This window comes from Copadichromis virginalis, linkage group LG7 (assembly GCF_057382275.1).
Source record: "Copadichromis virginalis isolate Kocher_CV1m ecotype Utaka linkage group LG7, C_Virginalis_male_GT1.1, whole genome shotgun sequence".
Classification (NCBI taxonomy): Eukaryota; Metazoa; Chordata; class Actinopteri; order Cichliformes; family Cichlidae; genus Copadichromis; species Copadichromis virginalis.
In genome coordinates this window covers 47,776,564-47,794,286 of record NC_140624.1, presented here as the reverse complement: position 1 = coordinate 47,794,286, position 17,723 = coordinate 47,776,564, and the positions used below count along the sequence as shown (strand labels likewise).

General features: G+C 40.9%; 1 protein-coding gene across 2 annotated transcripts in view; it reads right to left on the bottom strand.

Moving 5' to 3' along the window:
• pappaa (pregnancy-associated plasma protein A, pappalysin 1a) overlaps window positions 1–17,723 on the bottom strand; it is a 104,571-nt gene that overhangs the window by 55,546 nt on the left and 31,302 nt on the right. For both annotated transcript variants that reach the window (XM_085463838.1, XM_085463839.1), the window contains exons 8-10: window positions 11,102–11,230; window positions 7,202–7,293; window positions 4,954–5,150 (exon numbers count right to left, since the gene is read on the bottom strand). In XM_085463838.1, coding sequence (XP_085319964.1) covers window positions 4,954–5,150; window positions 7,202–7,293; window positions 11,102–11,230 — 418 coding nt within the window. The remainder of the gene's footprint in view (window positions 1–4,953; window positions 5,151–7,201; window positions 7,294–11,101; window positions 11,231–17,723) is intronic.

The window sequence follows — 17,723 nt, the reverse complement described above, 5'->3', positions numbered from 1 at the left end:
TTATGTGTTTGATCTCTTGATACTTTTTTTTCTCCTTTGTAAAACCAGCCACTCTGCTCACTTTAGACATATCCATGTTTCTGATTGATTATATATTGCCTGTGCCATCCATTTCATTTGAACACACACTCAAGTTGACCACCTTTCACCACTCTTGTTATGTCCTCGGTATGCTGAATTAATTGACAAAGAATTGAAATGAATTTTCAAAGACTTATTTGACCATTAAAAAGGCATGACCTTGCATTACTTTATACAACAAAACCTTAATGAATGCAGCTAGCACAGGATTACTTGCACAGTGTTTTTGGAAAGAACAGTGGAGACGGATGACGCATAAGACAACTGGTGAAGTCACCCCATGTGTGTTTATACACCACTACTGTATTTAATCATTAGCGATTATTAAACTCTGTCTCTTGATTTGCCTTTTCTCCTGTCTCTCTCTGTTCTTATTACTTTCCCCTCACTGCCAAGTGTCCACAGGAGATGGCTCTCCATCCCTGCACCTGGTTCTGCTGAAAGTTTCTTCCTGTTAAAAGCGAGGTTTTCCTTCCCACTCTCACCAAGTGTTTGCTTATACAGGGTTGTGTTGTTGGTCAATGTTGGGGTTTCTCTTTAATATTATAGGGTCTTTACTTTACAATTTTCCAATACAAAGTGCCGTAATGCAACTGTTGTTGTGAATTGGTGCTATATAAATCAAATTGAATTCCACTGAATTGAGATGTTTAGATGTCTCGTTGTGTCCCTGGACTCTGTAGTGCTTTTCTTTGCATACTCCTTTTTAACTTAACCTCTTTCTGGGCCTCAGTTTGCAACTTTTCTCACTTTCACACATAAACACACACACACACAGACCAGTACACCAAGAGGCATGGTACATATTATGGGATAAATGCTAGTGGTTAACCAGACACTAACTCCAGCAGAGAAGTTATTTTGGCTTTGTGTCATGGTAATGGCATTGTCTCCGGAGTGTGGTTGACTGAGATCAAAATGTTATCCTAAATAGAAGGTCCGCAACAGGAAGGGAAGGCTGCTGTTGTATCTCTATTTGTGATCAGGTCGTGCATAAGAATCTTTCTACTTATTTGAGAGAAACCCAACTTCAGTGTGGTGTACAACGAAGTGTACAAAGATTGGATGAATGAAAAAGAGAGTAAGTGTTTAGTGGCCACTGTAGCTTATATTATTATTCACGGTCAATGAATGCTCTTCGTACTTGTTTCTTAAAAAGACATGTATACTTTAGTGACTTCAAAAAGCAAGAAAAATAAAAATAAATTAGAAAAAAAACAATTTTAAGCTCTTACAACTAGACATGAGTAGCAACAAGCACATTTACAAACCCAGTTCCAAAAACAGTTGGGACGCTGTATGAAATATAAATGCAATGATTTGCAAATCTCTTAAAACCATATTTTATTTACAATAGAAGACAGAAAACATAGTAAATGTTTAAACTGAGAAGTTTTACCACTTTATTAGAAAATGTTAGCTAAATTTGTTGGCAGCAACACATTTCAAAAAACTTAAGACAGGGTGTTGTTTACCACTATGTAGCACCCCCGCTCCTTTTAACAACACTCTGTAAACATCTGGGGACTGAGAAGACCAGCTGCTGGACTCAGAGAGGAATGTTGTCCTGTTGTTATCTGATATTGGATTCTAGTTGCTCAAAAGTCTTGGGTCATTTTTTGAGGTGGGGGCTTCTCCCATGATTCAATTCCAGCCAGAGACAGAAATCGTCTTTAGTACTACTTACTTTTTCAGTTTTTGTTCCCCTGTCCCAATTTATGTTTTTCAGACATTACAAGAGAGCCAGGTGATGTCACATTCAAACTGAGCAAATATTTTTCATGAAATTGTAAAATGACTCTGTTTAAATGCTAAATATGTCCTATTATGAATAAAATATGGGTTTACGAGATTAGCAAATCACTGTTTTTATTTGCATCTGTGTAAGCGAGGTAACTTTAGCCATTTCTACTAGTTGGAATAGTTTAAATCCTCTTAACTTTCACTGGAATTTATTTTTAAAGGGCATTAAAGTTTCCTTTCAGGCACAGTATTGAACCCAGATACACTGTGACTCACCTCCATATGTGTCAGTTTACAGTGTAATAGTAGATTCAGATAAAGCAAACAATGACTGGCCTAACATCTTCTCTTGTTTTTCTGTCTCTCAAGAGAAAGGAAAACAAATTGACACAGTTTCCAGCACTTCGAAAACCTTTTTGATCATGCCCTTAAAGTTCAGATTTGAAAATTGTTATGTGCACATTTGCAATTTGCAAACTTATGCTTAAAGCAAAGAAATTCTTTAGTAAAACTGACCCAGCCTTCATCTTGATGATTACAACTGGTGACTATAGTTGGCTCCGTGACCCAGTGATCAAACAGCAGTGTTCACTGGAATAGCCTATAAGCTTTTAATGAAAACAAGACATATCACACCAGGAACACTATCAGTAACATGCTATTATTGGTCCACACCGTCAGGGCTGCAGACATTAACATCCTGGTATGTCCAAAACTGAACATTTTGGCTGAAAGAACCTGCACTGTAGCACGTGTTATGGTCTACCATGTAACAGCAAAAAGAAGTTTTCTTGACAACACAAACACAATTGTGGCTCACCACTTGCCTTGCTCAGCAGATCTGACTCCCTGTAACATCACTCTGTTCTACAAAATGAAGGCTCATTGCCTTTCAGAAATAATTACAACGTAATGGGAGTGCTAGAACTACTACAGGAAGGAGTCAACCTTTAGTGTAATGGTAAAATTGAATTCATAGAACTGATTTGCAATTGTTTAACTTTTCACATTGATCACCATCATCTTAAAGCTACCTAGAACTTGGCAGAATTACCACAACTGTTTTTTGACTAAAAAGGCTTTCCAAAGCACTCAGGAAAGTTCGAAACTAGAAGATAAGGAATTAGATCCAGATGCCTGAAGAATGACTAATGCACTCTATGATAAATTGTTGTTTGCCATTAAGGACAATTACGAGCAAAAACAGCAATTAAAATACCAAATGGCTGGACACTGGTGAAAGTTCCTTCGAAATAGGTAAAATCTTCAAAGTCAGTGTTTTGCAACTGGTGACTGCGTTGCATTACGTGTTGTTCTAACATGGTCACATTTAAACTGTATGAACAAAGACAGACCTACTGCCTGGTCTTCATCTTCACAACCAGTCTTTACATGCTTCATCTGAGGCATGAGCCTCCAGTGCAGTCAGCAATGCCACACACACGTTCAATTGCACAGCTGTTTAGGAGAACAGCCTGGAGAGGATTTTAACTCAGTTATTGGAAGCCAAGATATGTTATCTTTCTTTTTTGTTCAACCCCTATTTGCAATCATATATTTTAACTGTTACTGCACTTATGCTTAAAGCCAGAAGAACACAGAATAATCAGTTTCATTTAAAGTTAAAATACAATTTGAGAAAATTTTGATGTGTTGAAAAGTTGAAAAATAAATCAATTTACATAAACACTGGTGATTTGAATATATATGATTTTCAGCTCATTGTATAAATAAGACTATGTGAGGGAGAGATGGACAGAGCAGAGACAGACAGCGACAAGATCGTTGTGTTTTGTTAACCTGTGTTTGCATATTTTCCACACATGCATAGGCGCTTGCATTTCAGTGGCCTTATAATGAGGTGATGTCATCACATATAACCCTTGGGGAACAGTTTGTTCTTCACAGTAGAAGTGTTTTTTGAATGAACAATGTGTCCTTCACAGTAGAAATCCTTCCTCTATGGTTATATGGACATGTTCCACTGGTGTCTCGTTTCCCTCAGAAAGTAAAACAGCTGCAATGTTGTTGGTTGGAACAAACTCGGTTTTTTTGTTTTGTTTTGTTTTTTAATACTCAAACAGAGGTTGTGCAATACAAATATCAAATGCATTAACTGTCAGTTAAGTGATGGTTAATCTCCTATCCCTGTTTGAGCAAGGCACCTTAACACAGCTGTTCAGGAAAAACTAGTTCATTGGCTTTGTAAAAATGCATCATCAGCAGTAGGAACAAGCTCTACCAACAACACACACTTCCAGCATTATACACCTCAGAAGAGACAGCACAGTTTGTGTAGAGGTGTAAAGTCTTTCAGGACAAAGCAAAGTGTAAAGTATATTTATCACTATAGCATTTAACAATAAAGTGATGTCACCAATGCAACTTACCTACTAGCTGAATGTTTTTTGTGAGAAAATGACAGAATAATTACCTCAAAAAATAAAATATGGCTTAAAAAAAGAGAGAACATACATCAACAACATGTCTTATCTTTCATCATCCATATTAGGGGAAGGGGATTAAGTAGGATTGAGGCTAATGCATTTGTGTGTGTCCGAAGCTTTGTGTGTGTGTGCTTGTATCACTTATGTTGTGAGGACACATGTCTGTATGCACACACTGTAAGGACCGACCTCCGTTTAGGGGGGACAAGCCCCCATAAAGTAAATCATTCTATTTAGGTAGTCAGCCCCTTTCCTGCCTCTAAAGAAACACATCAAGGCAGCAAGCAGCCTTAAGTAAAGCTTTGTATGCTTCTTCTATAAGCATTACTCCAGTGAGAGCAGAAAACCTGTACATGCAATTTGGGAGACATCTAATTAAAAGTCCCGATATTACCAATTAGCTGCCAAAAAAAGCTATTTCGCTTTTTTTTTTTTTTTTTTTTAAGTGTTGCAGAGTCTTCTGCACTGTGTGAATTTAACAGTGTGAATAAGGAAGCAACAGTCATAAGAATCATAGATTCAAAGACCTCTTTTTTATGATTGATTGCATGATACAATATTTATAATCTTAATATATTTAAAATATATGTTAACCTCTGGTGTGACAAATTAAGTTAAGCAATTTTGTTAAATGATGGTAACTTTAACTGGTATTGGTAGGAGAAGACAGGTCTGGCCTTACCTTAGTCACAGCGGGATATCCAGCAGCAACTTCACCAGAACAATAGGGCTTTTCTTCATGGGAAACTTCAATAGAGGAAGCCCACTGGTCCAGGAAACCACTGGGGGTATAGAGGCCACAGTCTCTCACACCTGTCTCTCGCTCAAAATCCTCGCATACCCCATCACCGTCATAGTAGTAGCACATGCTTGGCTCCTCTGCATTTGAAAACACAACACACTTCAAATAAGTTATCTGTACGATAAAAATAACTTCTTAAACAGAAGGACTGAGTGCATCAAAGATATCAGCGTGGTTCATCTTAAACATATCTCTCACCGCCACCCATCTCTCTTGTTGAGCATGTCCTCATTTGGAATGAGTAGAGAAAGGAGATCAGATAAAGGCAAGAGATGAATGTAAGGGATAAAAGGAGTAAGAATCAAATTATAAGGCGTATATAGATGTATAAGGGCAGAAGGGGCAAAAAATATTAAGAAAGAATAAAAGAGAAAGAGAGCAAAACAGACAAGCACAGAAAGCGGAGGGGGTGGAGTGGGGTAAGGTCAATGGGTAGAGTAAGATACAGCAGTATTTTTTCCAGACATCCCACCCGGAGTTTGGGGCTGGAACTGAAAGCTTATGGAGTGGAGGAGAGGGGAACTGAGCAGGGAGGTTTGCCTGGGCCTCACTGGTCTCAAGTCTCAGCTAAAGCAGCATCAGCCGGTGGGGTTCCAGTTGGGGGGAAAGGCGGCACTCTGTGCCAAGTTGGCCAGGGCCTTCTCCTCGAAATTCCACCCATCTACAGCACAGCCAAAAGCTCAAGTCAGTTCTGTGCTCTGGCAATGGTAAAACGAGGGGCTACTGAGGGGGCATATAGAATAAGTCTCCTGCCACTCACTCACCAGCAACAGAGGCGAGGAAGAAGGGGAGCAGTAAGACTGAGACAAGAGGAAGTTCAAACAGTGATTGTGAATGGTAGAGGAATAATAGGTAGAATGTGAGCTAAAGAGACAAGGAATAGAATGAAAAAAAGGTCAGAAGGGGTGTGCTTTAGTATTAGAGTTTGATAGAAATTAAACTTAGTTAGATTAAATTAAAAAAAGATTGTGACTGGGTGCCTTTGAGATTTTTTTTAAATTCTTATTCTGATTGTGGGCACAAACAGACAAAGAAAAGAGTGAAATCTGACTTAAAATCCAACTGGATTGTAACAGCAGGTGGGTTTGTATGCAAAGAACTTGTGATTATCATCAGTTCCAGATTTAAACCAGCTGAATCATGATAGCCTATTAAAGCTCCTCCAGATTGTAACATCCTAGACCTGTTGTATACTTACTGTTAATTGTCCATCCAACTCGTTGACAAGCAGGCACTTGCTTGCACATACAGACAGATGGACAGAAGGTCCCTTCATTATAGTCTCAGATTTCTGTGTAAAACCTCAGCAGTGTTGAACACACACAAACATACACACACTTGCAAGCATCCCAGAGCACTGCAGTTGGTGGAAAAACAGCACAGCCAGTTCAGTCATCCAGCAATCTGACAGGGATTAAGTGGCCACGTCACAGAGGGTTACACATGTGTATCCATGTACTGTACATACACAGAATCACAAGAGTGGAAGAAATATGATTATCAGCTACTGGGACCCAGAACAAAAAGTCATTCATCTATTTATAAAATTTTAAAAAACAAATTATAAAAGGAGATGTCTCTCTTTCAACTATGTTAAAAAAAAGACCCAACATTTCTCTATTTAAAAGTTATGATTTCTAGTTTTTTTTTCTTTATACAAGAGGTTGGAGTGATTATGATATCTCCTGGTGTTTTATTTGTTTGGAATAGGCATTGAGTACTTGAAGTACACCCAGACGATGTGTCAAATCCTTTCATTCACAAAGTGAGTCTTGTTTAAATGTCTGCAGTCTCTTTTTATTGTGAAATAATGAGGCATGGGAATCCAAACAGATAATAATAATGTGAATTTTTTTTTAAAGCGTTAATACTTTACTAGAAATCCTACCTTTATAAAATTGTGTGTGTTTATGTCCCGTTTGCCAATTAAAACAAGTTTATTTGTGATCACTAATGAAACAGTTTATTGTTTTTTGTTTTTTTTTTTTGTTTTTTTAACTTTTCTTGCACAAGGAATTATTTCAAGACTATTAAATGGTTATGCATACGCTGCTATATCATCCTATCATACTGAAATCAGAGCTATGGACAGAGCATCAGATAGCAGCAGAGCATTTTCAAGACTTACCAACACAATTGAAGAATGGCTCTTTCTTGCACTGACTAGAACAGCCATCCCCATTCATAAAGTTCATATCGTCACATTCCTCTCCTTTGGAACTAAAAGAGCAGGAGACAAGTGCTTAGAATACACACAGATATATATATATATACATATATATATATACATACATATATACAGGGCTGCACGTAAGTGGTTCACCAGTGCGCATTTGCTGTCAAAATAAAAGACGCACACCAGATAAGAAGTTGGAAGGCGCGTTTGAGTACATAAGATGTTCTGGAGGAGGATAGACATTTGTTCAGAAGATGTCGAAGAAGCAAGCTCCATAAGCAATTACTTTGGTGTTCCGAGAAATTCTGAGAAGTACTGAACAAATGTCTGTCCTCCTCCAGAACATCACTGGTGGACCACTTATATGCAGCCCTGTGTATGTATGTATATATATATATATATATATATATATATATATATATATATATACACACATGAGCGAGACCGATAAATATGAAGGCATGCCGGCTCGGACGTCGCCCGGATCAACAAGGTCCGCGTCAGGTGTTGAGGAACCAGGGCACCCTGACGAAAAGTGGGCTACTGGAACAAGAAGGCATCGGTGGGCAAGAGACGAAAACAGGGCGTTGTTGGAATGCGGAATGCTACTACGCAAGTAACCCCGGCGGAAGGGGCTACATGAATAGGATGAGGGACCTATGGATTCTTCGATACCCAACATCCACAATGACGGCGAAACAACTAGTAGCTCAGTGTTCCAACATTCGAAAGAAGGGACTGCTCTCACAGCTAGAGATTGACGAGGTACAACACAAATGCTACGGCAAGGAGGAGTCAGGACGCCAGGTCAGGGGGGCGATATCATCACCCCCACCCGAGATTGGGTACATAGCCCCAAGTGCGATAGGAGAAGGATCGTTGAGTGCGAGAGGAACTGACCTGAAAAATAGGATCATGGCCAAGCTTGAAACCTGGATCCCCCGTAGCCGGTTACCAAGATTACGTGAAGTACCCTCAGAAGGTCTGCTAGATGATGTTAATGCAGCACTACGGGCAATACCTACAACCACGATTACCGACACTAACAAGCTGATCTACAATACGGCAGCAGTGATCAGTGAGATGCTTGGCTACAAGTTGAACAGCCACAAGGGGCAGTACCCTCCATGGAGAAGGAGGCTAGAGGGCAAGATCAAAGTAGCACGGAGGGAGGTTAGCCAACTAACGGAGTTGCAGAAAGGTGCGACAAATAAGGTGCCTAAGAAATACAGCAAGCTGTCCATACCTGAGGCCTTGGAAACTGCCAAGCAAAGACTCACAGCCTTGGCCAGCCGCTTGAGGAGGTACACCAGAGAGATAGAAGGCAGGAGAATAAACCAGCTGTTCTCCACAGAACCAGCAAAGGTGTACTCTCAGTGGCAAGGGAACAATAAGAGAACAGCACCACCAAGGCTGGAGACGGAGCAATACTGGAAGAGCATATGGGAGAAGGATGCAACCCATAACGGCAATGCTCAGTGGCTAGAGGATCTAAGGGCAGACCACAGCGACCTCCCTGAACAGGGTCCAGTAACCATCACAGTGGCAGATATCCAAGAAAGGGTCTCCAGTATGAAGAGTTGGACAGCACCAGGGCCCGACATGGTTCACGCCTACTGGCTGAAGAAGCTGACTGCACTCCACGAGCGTCTGGCAGCACAAATGAACCAGCTGCTAGTTAACGAGAGACACCCGGAATGGCTAACTGAAGGCCGGACGGTCCTGATCCCCAAGGACCCCAAGAAGGGACCGGTCCCCTCCAACTACCGACCAATAACCTGCCTCAGTACTACATGGAAGCTCCTGTCAGGCATCATATCGGCTAAGATGAACAGGCACATGGGTCAATACATGAGCGGGACACAGAAAGGAATTGGCAAGAATACCAGAGGCGCAAAACACCAGCTACTGGTAGACAGAACAATCAGCCGAGACTGCAAGACCAGACTGACCAACCTGTGCACTGCCTGGATTGATTACAAGAAGGCCTATGACTCAATGCCCCACAGCTGGATACTGGAATGCCTAGAATTGTACAAGATCAATGGGACCCTAAGAGCCTTCATCAGGAACTCAATGGGGATGTGGCGTACAACACTAGAGGCCAACTCCAAGCCCATAGCACAAGTCACCATCAAGTGCGGGATCTACCAAGGAGATGCTTTGTCCCCACTGCTGTTCTGCATAGGCCTGAACCCCATCAGTGAGATCATTAACAAGACTGGCTACGGATACCGACTACGGAACGGAGCAGTTGTCAGCCACCTCCTGTACATGGATGACATCAAGCTGTATGCCAAGAGTGAACGAGACATCGATTCACTGATCCACACTACCAGGCTATACAGCAATGACATTGGAATGTCGTTCGGACTGGAGAAGTGTAGCCGGATGGTAACAAAGAGAGGGAAGGTAGTCAGAACTGAGGGGATTGAACTACCAGAAGGCAACATTGCAGACATAGAGGACAGTTACAAGTACTTGGGGATCCCGCAGGCGAATGGGAACCATGAAGAGGCCGCTAGAAAAGCTGCAACCACCAAGTACCTGCAGAGGGTCAGGCAAGTCCTGAGGAGTCAGCTGAATGGTAAGAACAAGACCCGGGCCATCAACACGTACGCCCTACCCGTGATCAGGTACCCTGCTGGGGTAATAGGCTGGCCAAAGGAGGAGATAGAAGCCACTGACATAAAGACAAGAAAGCTCCTTACCATGCATGGAGGGTTTCACCCCAAGTCCAGCACCCTGAGGCTGTACGCTAAGCGGAAGGAAGGGGGCCGGGGACTGGTGAGTGTCAGCACCACAGTCCAGGATGAGACAACGAACATCTCAGAATACATTGGGAAGATGGCCCCAACTGACCGAGTGCTCAGTGAATACCTCAGGCAGCAGAAACCCAAGAAAGAGGAGGGAGACGAGGAACCATCATGGAAGGACAGGCCCCTGCACGGTATGTACCACCGGCAGATAGAGGAGGTGGCTGATATCCAGAAATCCTACCAGTGGCTGGACAAAGCTGGACTGAAAGACAGCACAGAGGCACTAATCATGGCAGCACAAGAACAAGCTCTGAGCACAAGATCCATAGAGGCTGGGGTCTATCACACCAGGCAAGACCCCAGGTGCAGGCTGTGTAAAGATGCCCCAGAGACAATCCAGCACATAACAGCAGGGTGCAAGATGCTAGCAGGCAAGGCATACATGGAACGCCATAACCAAGTGGCCGGCATAGTGTACAGGAACATCTGTGCCGAGTATAACCTGGAAGTCCCGAGGTCAAAATGGGAGATGCCCCCAAGGGTGGTGGAGAATGACCGAGCTAAGATCCTGTGGGACTTCCAGATACAGACGGACAAAATGGTGGTGGCTAACCAACCGGACATAGTGGTGGTAGACAAACAGAAGAAGACGGCCGTAGTGATCGATGTAGCGGTTCCGAATGACAGCAATATCAGGAAGAAGGAACACGAGAAGCTGGAGAAATACCAAGGGCTCAGAGAAGAGCTCGAGAGGATGTGGAGGGTGAAGGTAACGGTGGTCCCCGTGGTAATCGGAGCACTAGGTGTGGTGACTCCCAAGCTAGGCGAGTGGCTCCAGCAGATCCCGGGAACAACATCGGAGATCTCTGTCCAGAAGAGCGCAGTCCTGGGAACAGCTAAGATACTGCGCAGGACCCTCAAGCTCCCAGGCCTCTGGTAGAGGACCCGAGCTTGAAGGATAAACCGCCCGCAGGGGCGTGCTGGGTGTTTTTTATATATATATATATATATATATATATATATATATATATATATATATATATATATATATATATATATATATATATACACATACACACGTGGTGCCTGTTACCTTTGGATGCGACCATCACCACAATAGGGTGCCCCAAGTTGATGCACCAAAGGTGGAGATGGCTCACTCTCACTTTGCCTGGAGATTGTTTGGACCTGGTAAGTATACGTAGCATGTGGTATCACATCCCTGCACAAAGATTGAGAAAAAACACAGTAAGTTCATATGTCTGGACAATACAAAGAAATACCACATGCAAAGAAAGTAAAAGTAAAAGACTGCATACGGGAAACCTTCATAAGACCAGGTCGGTGGAGATCAAGTTGTTAGAATTGTTGCTAAGTCAACTGGTGAGTTTGTGTGTCTCTTTATTCAACTAGTAAACTTCTAAGTTTGTACTTTCACATATCTGTCTTTCCGATCGACTGATACGTCTGCTTTTACCCACTGCATGTCCAGCTTTGTTGTGTTTCCTTATCACAGCGATTCAAGGAACCATTGTGACGAAATACGGGAGAAATAATGGAGGCTTACTCACTTTGATTGTCTAAGTCACCATAATGGTTTTTTGAGGCACCATGATAAGGATTTCTGAAACAAAAAAGTCTGAAAGGAAAATATATAAATAAGAAAATCAAAGCCATAAACAAAAAAATAATCAAAGCTATGAATGAGAAACCAAAACCACTAGACAAGCAATTAATCCCAGGGAAAGAAAACAAGTAAATAATAATATATGTAAGTGAGGGTGCTTTTTGGAAGTCAGTATTGCAAAATGTTTATTTATTCTCTCTGGTTTGTTTGCCTTTACGTTGTACCTCTATCATAATCAGATTGCCTCTTTTAACTACAGGTCCCTGTAATCAGTGGAATTACTTTCTTTAAAAACTGAGGCAACTGTGTTATTTTATGACTCATTACAATTTAACAAAGAACAAGAGTAAAAATAAGTAAAGGCAACGAAAGAAAGTTCTGGAAACATGCAATAATAACAAAATAATTGAATCACAAAAGCACCTTCATTTACATCTGTATTGTTTAAGGGTTTTTTTTCCTGTTTTGATACTTTTTTTGGTATTATTTTGGTTTCTCATTTCTAGTTTTGATTTGCATTTGTTATGGTACGGCTTCTCATTCATCATTCTTAGGCTTTCGTGGTTTTGGGGGGTGGATAGTGATCATGGCATAAGATTTGGGAACTTAAATATAAGTCTTTGTCAAATTTTGTCTATGTTCATATATTCAGAGTATCAGAATATTTTGATTTTGAGTCCGTTATTGTTTAAACAGTATAAATACCATGTTTCTTTCAATAAAATATGTACATGCAACCACAGTCATGAGGAAGACTGCTGACAGTTGTCCAGATGATAATCATCCATACCCTCCATGAGGTGGGTAAACCACATCTGAAAAGACTGGCTGTTCATAGAGTTTACTCACAGAGTAAATCGGATGTTTCGACGCATGTTAATGGAAAGTTGACTGGAAGGGAATGTGTGGTAGGAAAAGGTGCAAAAGCAACACGGGTGACTGTAGCCTTGAGAGGATTGTCAAAAAAAGTCAATTGAAGAACTTGTGAGATGTTCACAAGGAGAAGAAAAACTTCTAGACTGTTGCTCAGTTTGTAGAAATATTTAAATACAGAGAATGTGCTAAATGTGCTACACAGTGACGGTGTTCAAAACAACGTGTGTTTAGTCCTTAACAAGACACGCAGATGTGTTAAAAATTAACACATGATGTGTTATTTCTAAAACATCTGTCTTGAGCGTGCGAGCTGGATTGTCCAGCCAACTCCCCTGATCTGAACCCCATAGAGAATGTATGGGATGCTGTCGAGTGGAAGATGAGAAACACCTGACATAAAAATACAGACAAGGTGAAGGTCGCAATCAAAGCAACCTGGGCTTCAATAACTCCTCAGCAGGGCCACAGGCTGATTGCCTCAATCCCACACTGCGCTGAAATTACTCAAAAATATGCAAGTATTTGTGTGAAAGGAGCCACAGACTTATGTATTGAGTATATAAATGAACATACCTTACAAACGCTGGACATTTCTGTATTGTATCTTTTGATTGATCTTAGGAAAGATCGTTATTATTTGAGATACTGGATTTCTGGCGTTATAAAAAAATCACTTTACATTTAAAGAATACAACTTTTGAATATATCTTTTTAAGACGTTGTAGTACAATCAAACAGCGCAACAGTTAATGTGCAGTAGCGCATGTTGATGTCTTTCAGTTCTTAAAGTAAAGGGAATGCTTGAATGCTGTATGCATGCAGCCTTTTTTTGGTATATCTGTTAAAAACGGCATCTATGAATGGGATTAAGTAGAACCAATAGTTTAGCCATGGATTATTTCACATGGACCATAAATATGCCTATTACAGAAAGCACCTCGCATACAGTCCATAGAATTACATAGCAATGAGAGACGCATACACACAGGCTTTAATTAAAACAGGCATATCACACTATTCCCAAAGCTGCCATATATTCCAGAGTGTGAATGTAACGCATCAGCAGGATCAAGCACTGAACTTTCCCTGGTACCCCAAAGATTTAAACTAAAGAGTCTTCAAAGAAGGCTTTGAATGAGGTTCAGGAAAGCCTTTGCCTTTTCTGAGCACTTTTTTTTATTTACTACTGAATGAGAACACGTAAATGTTTTCAATTAGAGGCTTAGGGTAAAACATGTAATCTCTTCTTCACTTTTCCATGTTTGTTCATGGCATTCCCAACAGAAAGACCTAGACCAAGTGCAAGTTCGCCATGAAGTACGAAATATAAAAAGTGACAAGCCTAAAGATCAAGTAACAAAATGAATTCTCTTACAGCAAAGTTCGTGCCTGAGATTAGTTATTTATGTTGGCTTTATTATTATCAACACAGAACGTTTGGCCTGACAGACTCTCATCTGCACAACAGTATGCCCTGTTCCGCAATGTTGGTTCATACTGGTGCAACTCTAGGTTACACTCAAACATGTCCCTTCTAATTGAATTAGTTTAGCCTCTGGAAAAGTCAAGCTCTGGGAGACTTTATCTTTGAGCAAAGCAAACATGCAGAATAGACGGAAAGAAGAGAGAAACAGATGCCGCTTTGAAAGGAGGCACACAACTTTCCCTTTTGTGGATGGGCAGGTATTTGGGCCGCTCGGTTTCAGGCAATCCAATGCACTGAAAAGCACTAGCACTTACTGATTGGGCCACAATGGGAGGCCTGCTCATGCAAGAACAAGCAGAAAGGATGATTTTAATGACTGGATCTAATGAGGTAATCTAGTTCTCGTTAGGCTGATGGTCAGTCCTTCTAGCTTTTCACCGTCATCTCACAAATACAACTAAAAACAGTGCTGTAGTTTTCAATACATGGCTGTTTGAACAAACATGCTGTTTGATTTAGGGACTAAAATCAAGATAAAAACAGTGCTGCGTGCTTCTTTCTCTGACAGACAATTTTCACACATGAACTCAGGTAAATTTCTCAGGATAGGTCACACAACTGTCTTACATGTAGGGAGTGAGGTAAGATAAATAAATTCCCCAGATTGTTACCACCAACATTCTTACCTGGGTGCAATTAGACTGTGTACTATCAGGTTAAAAACCATCTCACGATTCGATTATATCAGGCATTTGGGTTCTCGCATGCACGATGATGTGATTGCTGGGAAAAGCGTGTAAAAAATGGCTCACGACCGTGGCTCAGGGGGTTGGGAATCGCATCTGTAACCGGAAGGTCGCCGGTTCGATCCCTGGCCTCTCTGTCCTGGTCGTTGTGTCCTTGGGCAAGACACTTTACCCTACTTGCCTACTGGTGTTGGCCAGAGGGGCCGATGGCGCGATATGGCAGCCTCGCTTCTGTCAGTCTGCCCCAGGGCAGCTGTGGCTACAACTGTAGCTTGCCTCCACCAGTGTGTGAATGAATAGTGGTATTGTAAAGCGCTTTGGGTGCCTTGAAAAGCGCTATATAAATCCAATCCATTATTATTATTCATTATTATTATCACGACTCCGGGGAATCATGTTCTTCTTTCAGTAGAAAAGTTGGAGCGGCGGTTTACAGCCACGCTGGGATTAAAAGGCTTAGAAAGGAAGCTGAGGTGAGTGACTAAGCCAAAGACTGTGGTTATGTCCGGCGCCTAGGTCTATACAGGCAAAGAACTGCAAACTCGTTACCCGTGTCAATACTGTAGCAGTCAATTGCAAACATTTTATTTAAGCGTGCCCCATGACTTTCTTATTTAAAAAGCAATAAACAGATTATCAGCTCATGTCGACTGAGCCATATATCATCCTCAGTTATTTTCTGAGAAAACACCACGAGATCAGATCCCCCTCGTGTCATACATCACAGTCAGCTTGGGGCACAAAGGCAGTTTCCTCAGGATCTGCAAAACTCCATCGTGGGGTCCTTTGTCCTTTCGCACAACATTTTTTTCTCCTCTTGTCACTGATATAATGATACAACACAGCTTCTGGGAAGCGGGTGAAATAGCTGCGATATTTAATCTACTGATTTGTGTTCACGGTTATTAATTTTCCCATTTTCTTGTTTAATTAATTAATGTGAAGTTTAATCAATGAATTTGCGTTCACTGACAAAGTAGCCAGACTTTCTTCTCATCGTGTTTTTGTGGGGATTTTTGTTTGTTTTGGGTTTTTTTTTTACTGATCTTGAGCATGGGTTTCGGAAAGTCTTTCAAAATTTTGTTTGAACACTGAATGCTTTCTTACTGAATTATTTTTAGTCCAATCCATGTGCCTGACCATTTTCAGAGCCACTTAATGCCGAACTTTGAATGATTCGGGCATAAAAACGGCACCAGTTTAAATGTGGTCATATGTTAGTAAAGCCACTGGCAGCAGAGAAGAATGAACAAATAGCATAGAGATTTTTCATTTGTTTGTTTGTTTGCTACCTCAAAAGCACATAGTGATGTTGTGGACGAATTTATAACAGCCACACCTATAGGTTTCAAACAATTTAGTATCAGAATTCCTATCCAGTATTCATAAAAACACACTTATCTGTAACTAATTATAGCTATGTAAAATATCTGCTGTATAACTCATAGCTCAAAGGACCTTACTACAATCACTGTCAACGTGTCACATGATAAGATTTCATCATTAGTGCTTTTTTGTTCTTCTCAAAACCCCAGAATAATTTTTTTTTTTCATAGTGGCTCTCTTGTGAAGTCTTGAACAAAGTCCTGTAATATGCATTTCAAAGGTATTCAAAACCACACAGAGCCATGAGTTAACATACGTGAAAGCTACTAACAGCAAGAAGTTTGCCGGTGTGTGCCTGTGCTCGTCTGTGTGTTCCAACCTTTACTGATATGTGGACACTTATGTGCAGATGCATTTCCATTCTGTAGCTCCTTGTTGTTCTTGGCGGAAAGACTCCAGATGAGAAAAACAGATAAATGTATGGAAGTTGAGAAAAAAAACAACTTAATTTGAACCTGCAAGATCACCAAACAAAGCCTTACTTTTCAGGACTGTTAATTATACACCCACACTAACCTGTGCTATATGTATAGAGCTAAAATAAATTATTCAAACAGGACAGGAAATAATTTTTATGGCAATCGTATGCCTTTTTAGAAGTCCTCTGGGTTGCGCGGGTCTGTAGTTTCTATTTCCTTTTGCCTAAACAGCTGCATTTGCCTGATGAAAAATGATCAAATAAACTAAACAAGGACAGAGAAATGTCCTGGCTCTTCCTGAACCTTTAACCCTTAGCTGATTAATGACTTCTACCAGTTACAAGCCAGACTTTACCAGATTAAAAACAACTAAAAACACATCTTTTTAGAATTGCATTTTGTTAACTTTTGTCTGTTTTTGGGGCGATCGTGGCTCAAGAGTTGGGAGTTCGCCTTGTAATCGGAAGGTTGTCGGTTCGAGCCCCGGCTTGGACAGTCTCGGTCGATGTGTCCTTGGGCAAGACACTTCACCCGTTACCTACTGGTGGTGGTCAGAGGGCCTGGTGGCGCCAGTGTCCGGCAGCCTCGCCTCTGTCAGTGCGCCCCAGGGTGGCTGTGGCTACAATGTAGCTTGCCATCACCAGTGTGTGAATGTGTGTGTGAATGGGTGGATGACTGGATATGTAAAGCGCTTTGGGGTCCTTAGGGACTAGTAAAGCACTATATAAATACAGGCCATTTACCATTTTGTTTTATACCTTGTGAAGCACTTTGTGATATTTTATCTAGAAATGTGCTATATAAATACAATTTTACTTTACTTAGTTACTTTACCAGATTACTAACGGTTTGCTATGGATTATGTTTTTTATGTTTGTAATGAAGAGGTGATCGAAGAGAGTAAAGTAATAATCGCTGTAGCTGCTGTCGAAGGATTTCCGACTAATCGGTGATTTTTACTGCTTGTTATGAGAAAAAATAATCCCCTAACTCTATTAACAAAATAAATTAATGTGTTGACAATAAAGTGATATAGAAACATTGCCTACTTTTTCAAATAGCTGTGTGAACTGAGTGTGAACATTAGATTGACTTAAAGGAAAGAACTGCTGTTCCCCCCATTTGACCAGAACTACATATAAAGTCCTCGGTTTAAGATCTAACTTGCTTTCAGAATTAGCCAAAAAGAGTGCCACACAATAGTTAAACAAGCAAATCTAGACTTGAGTAGCTAA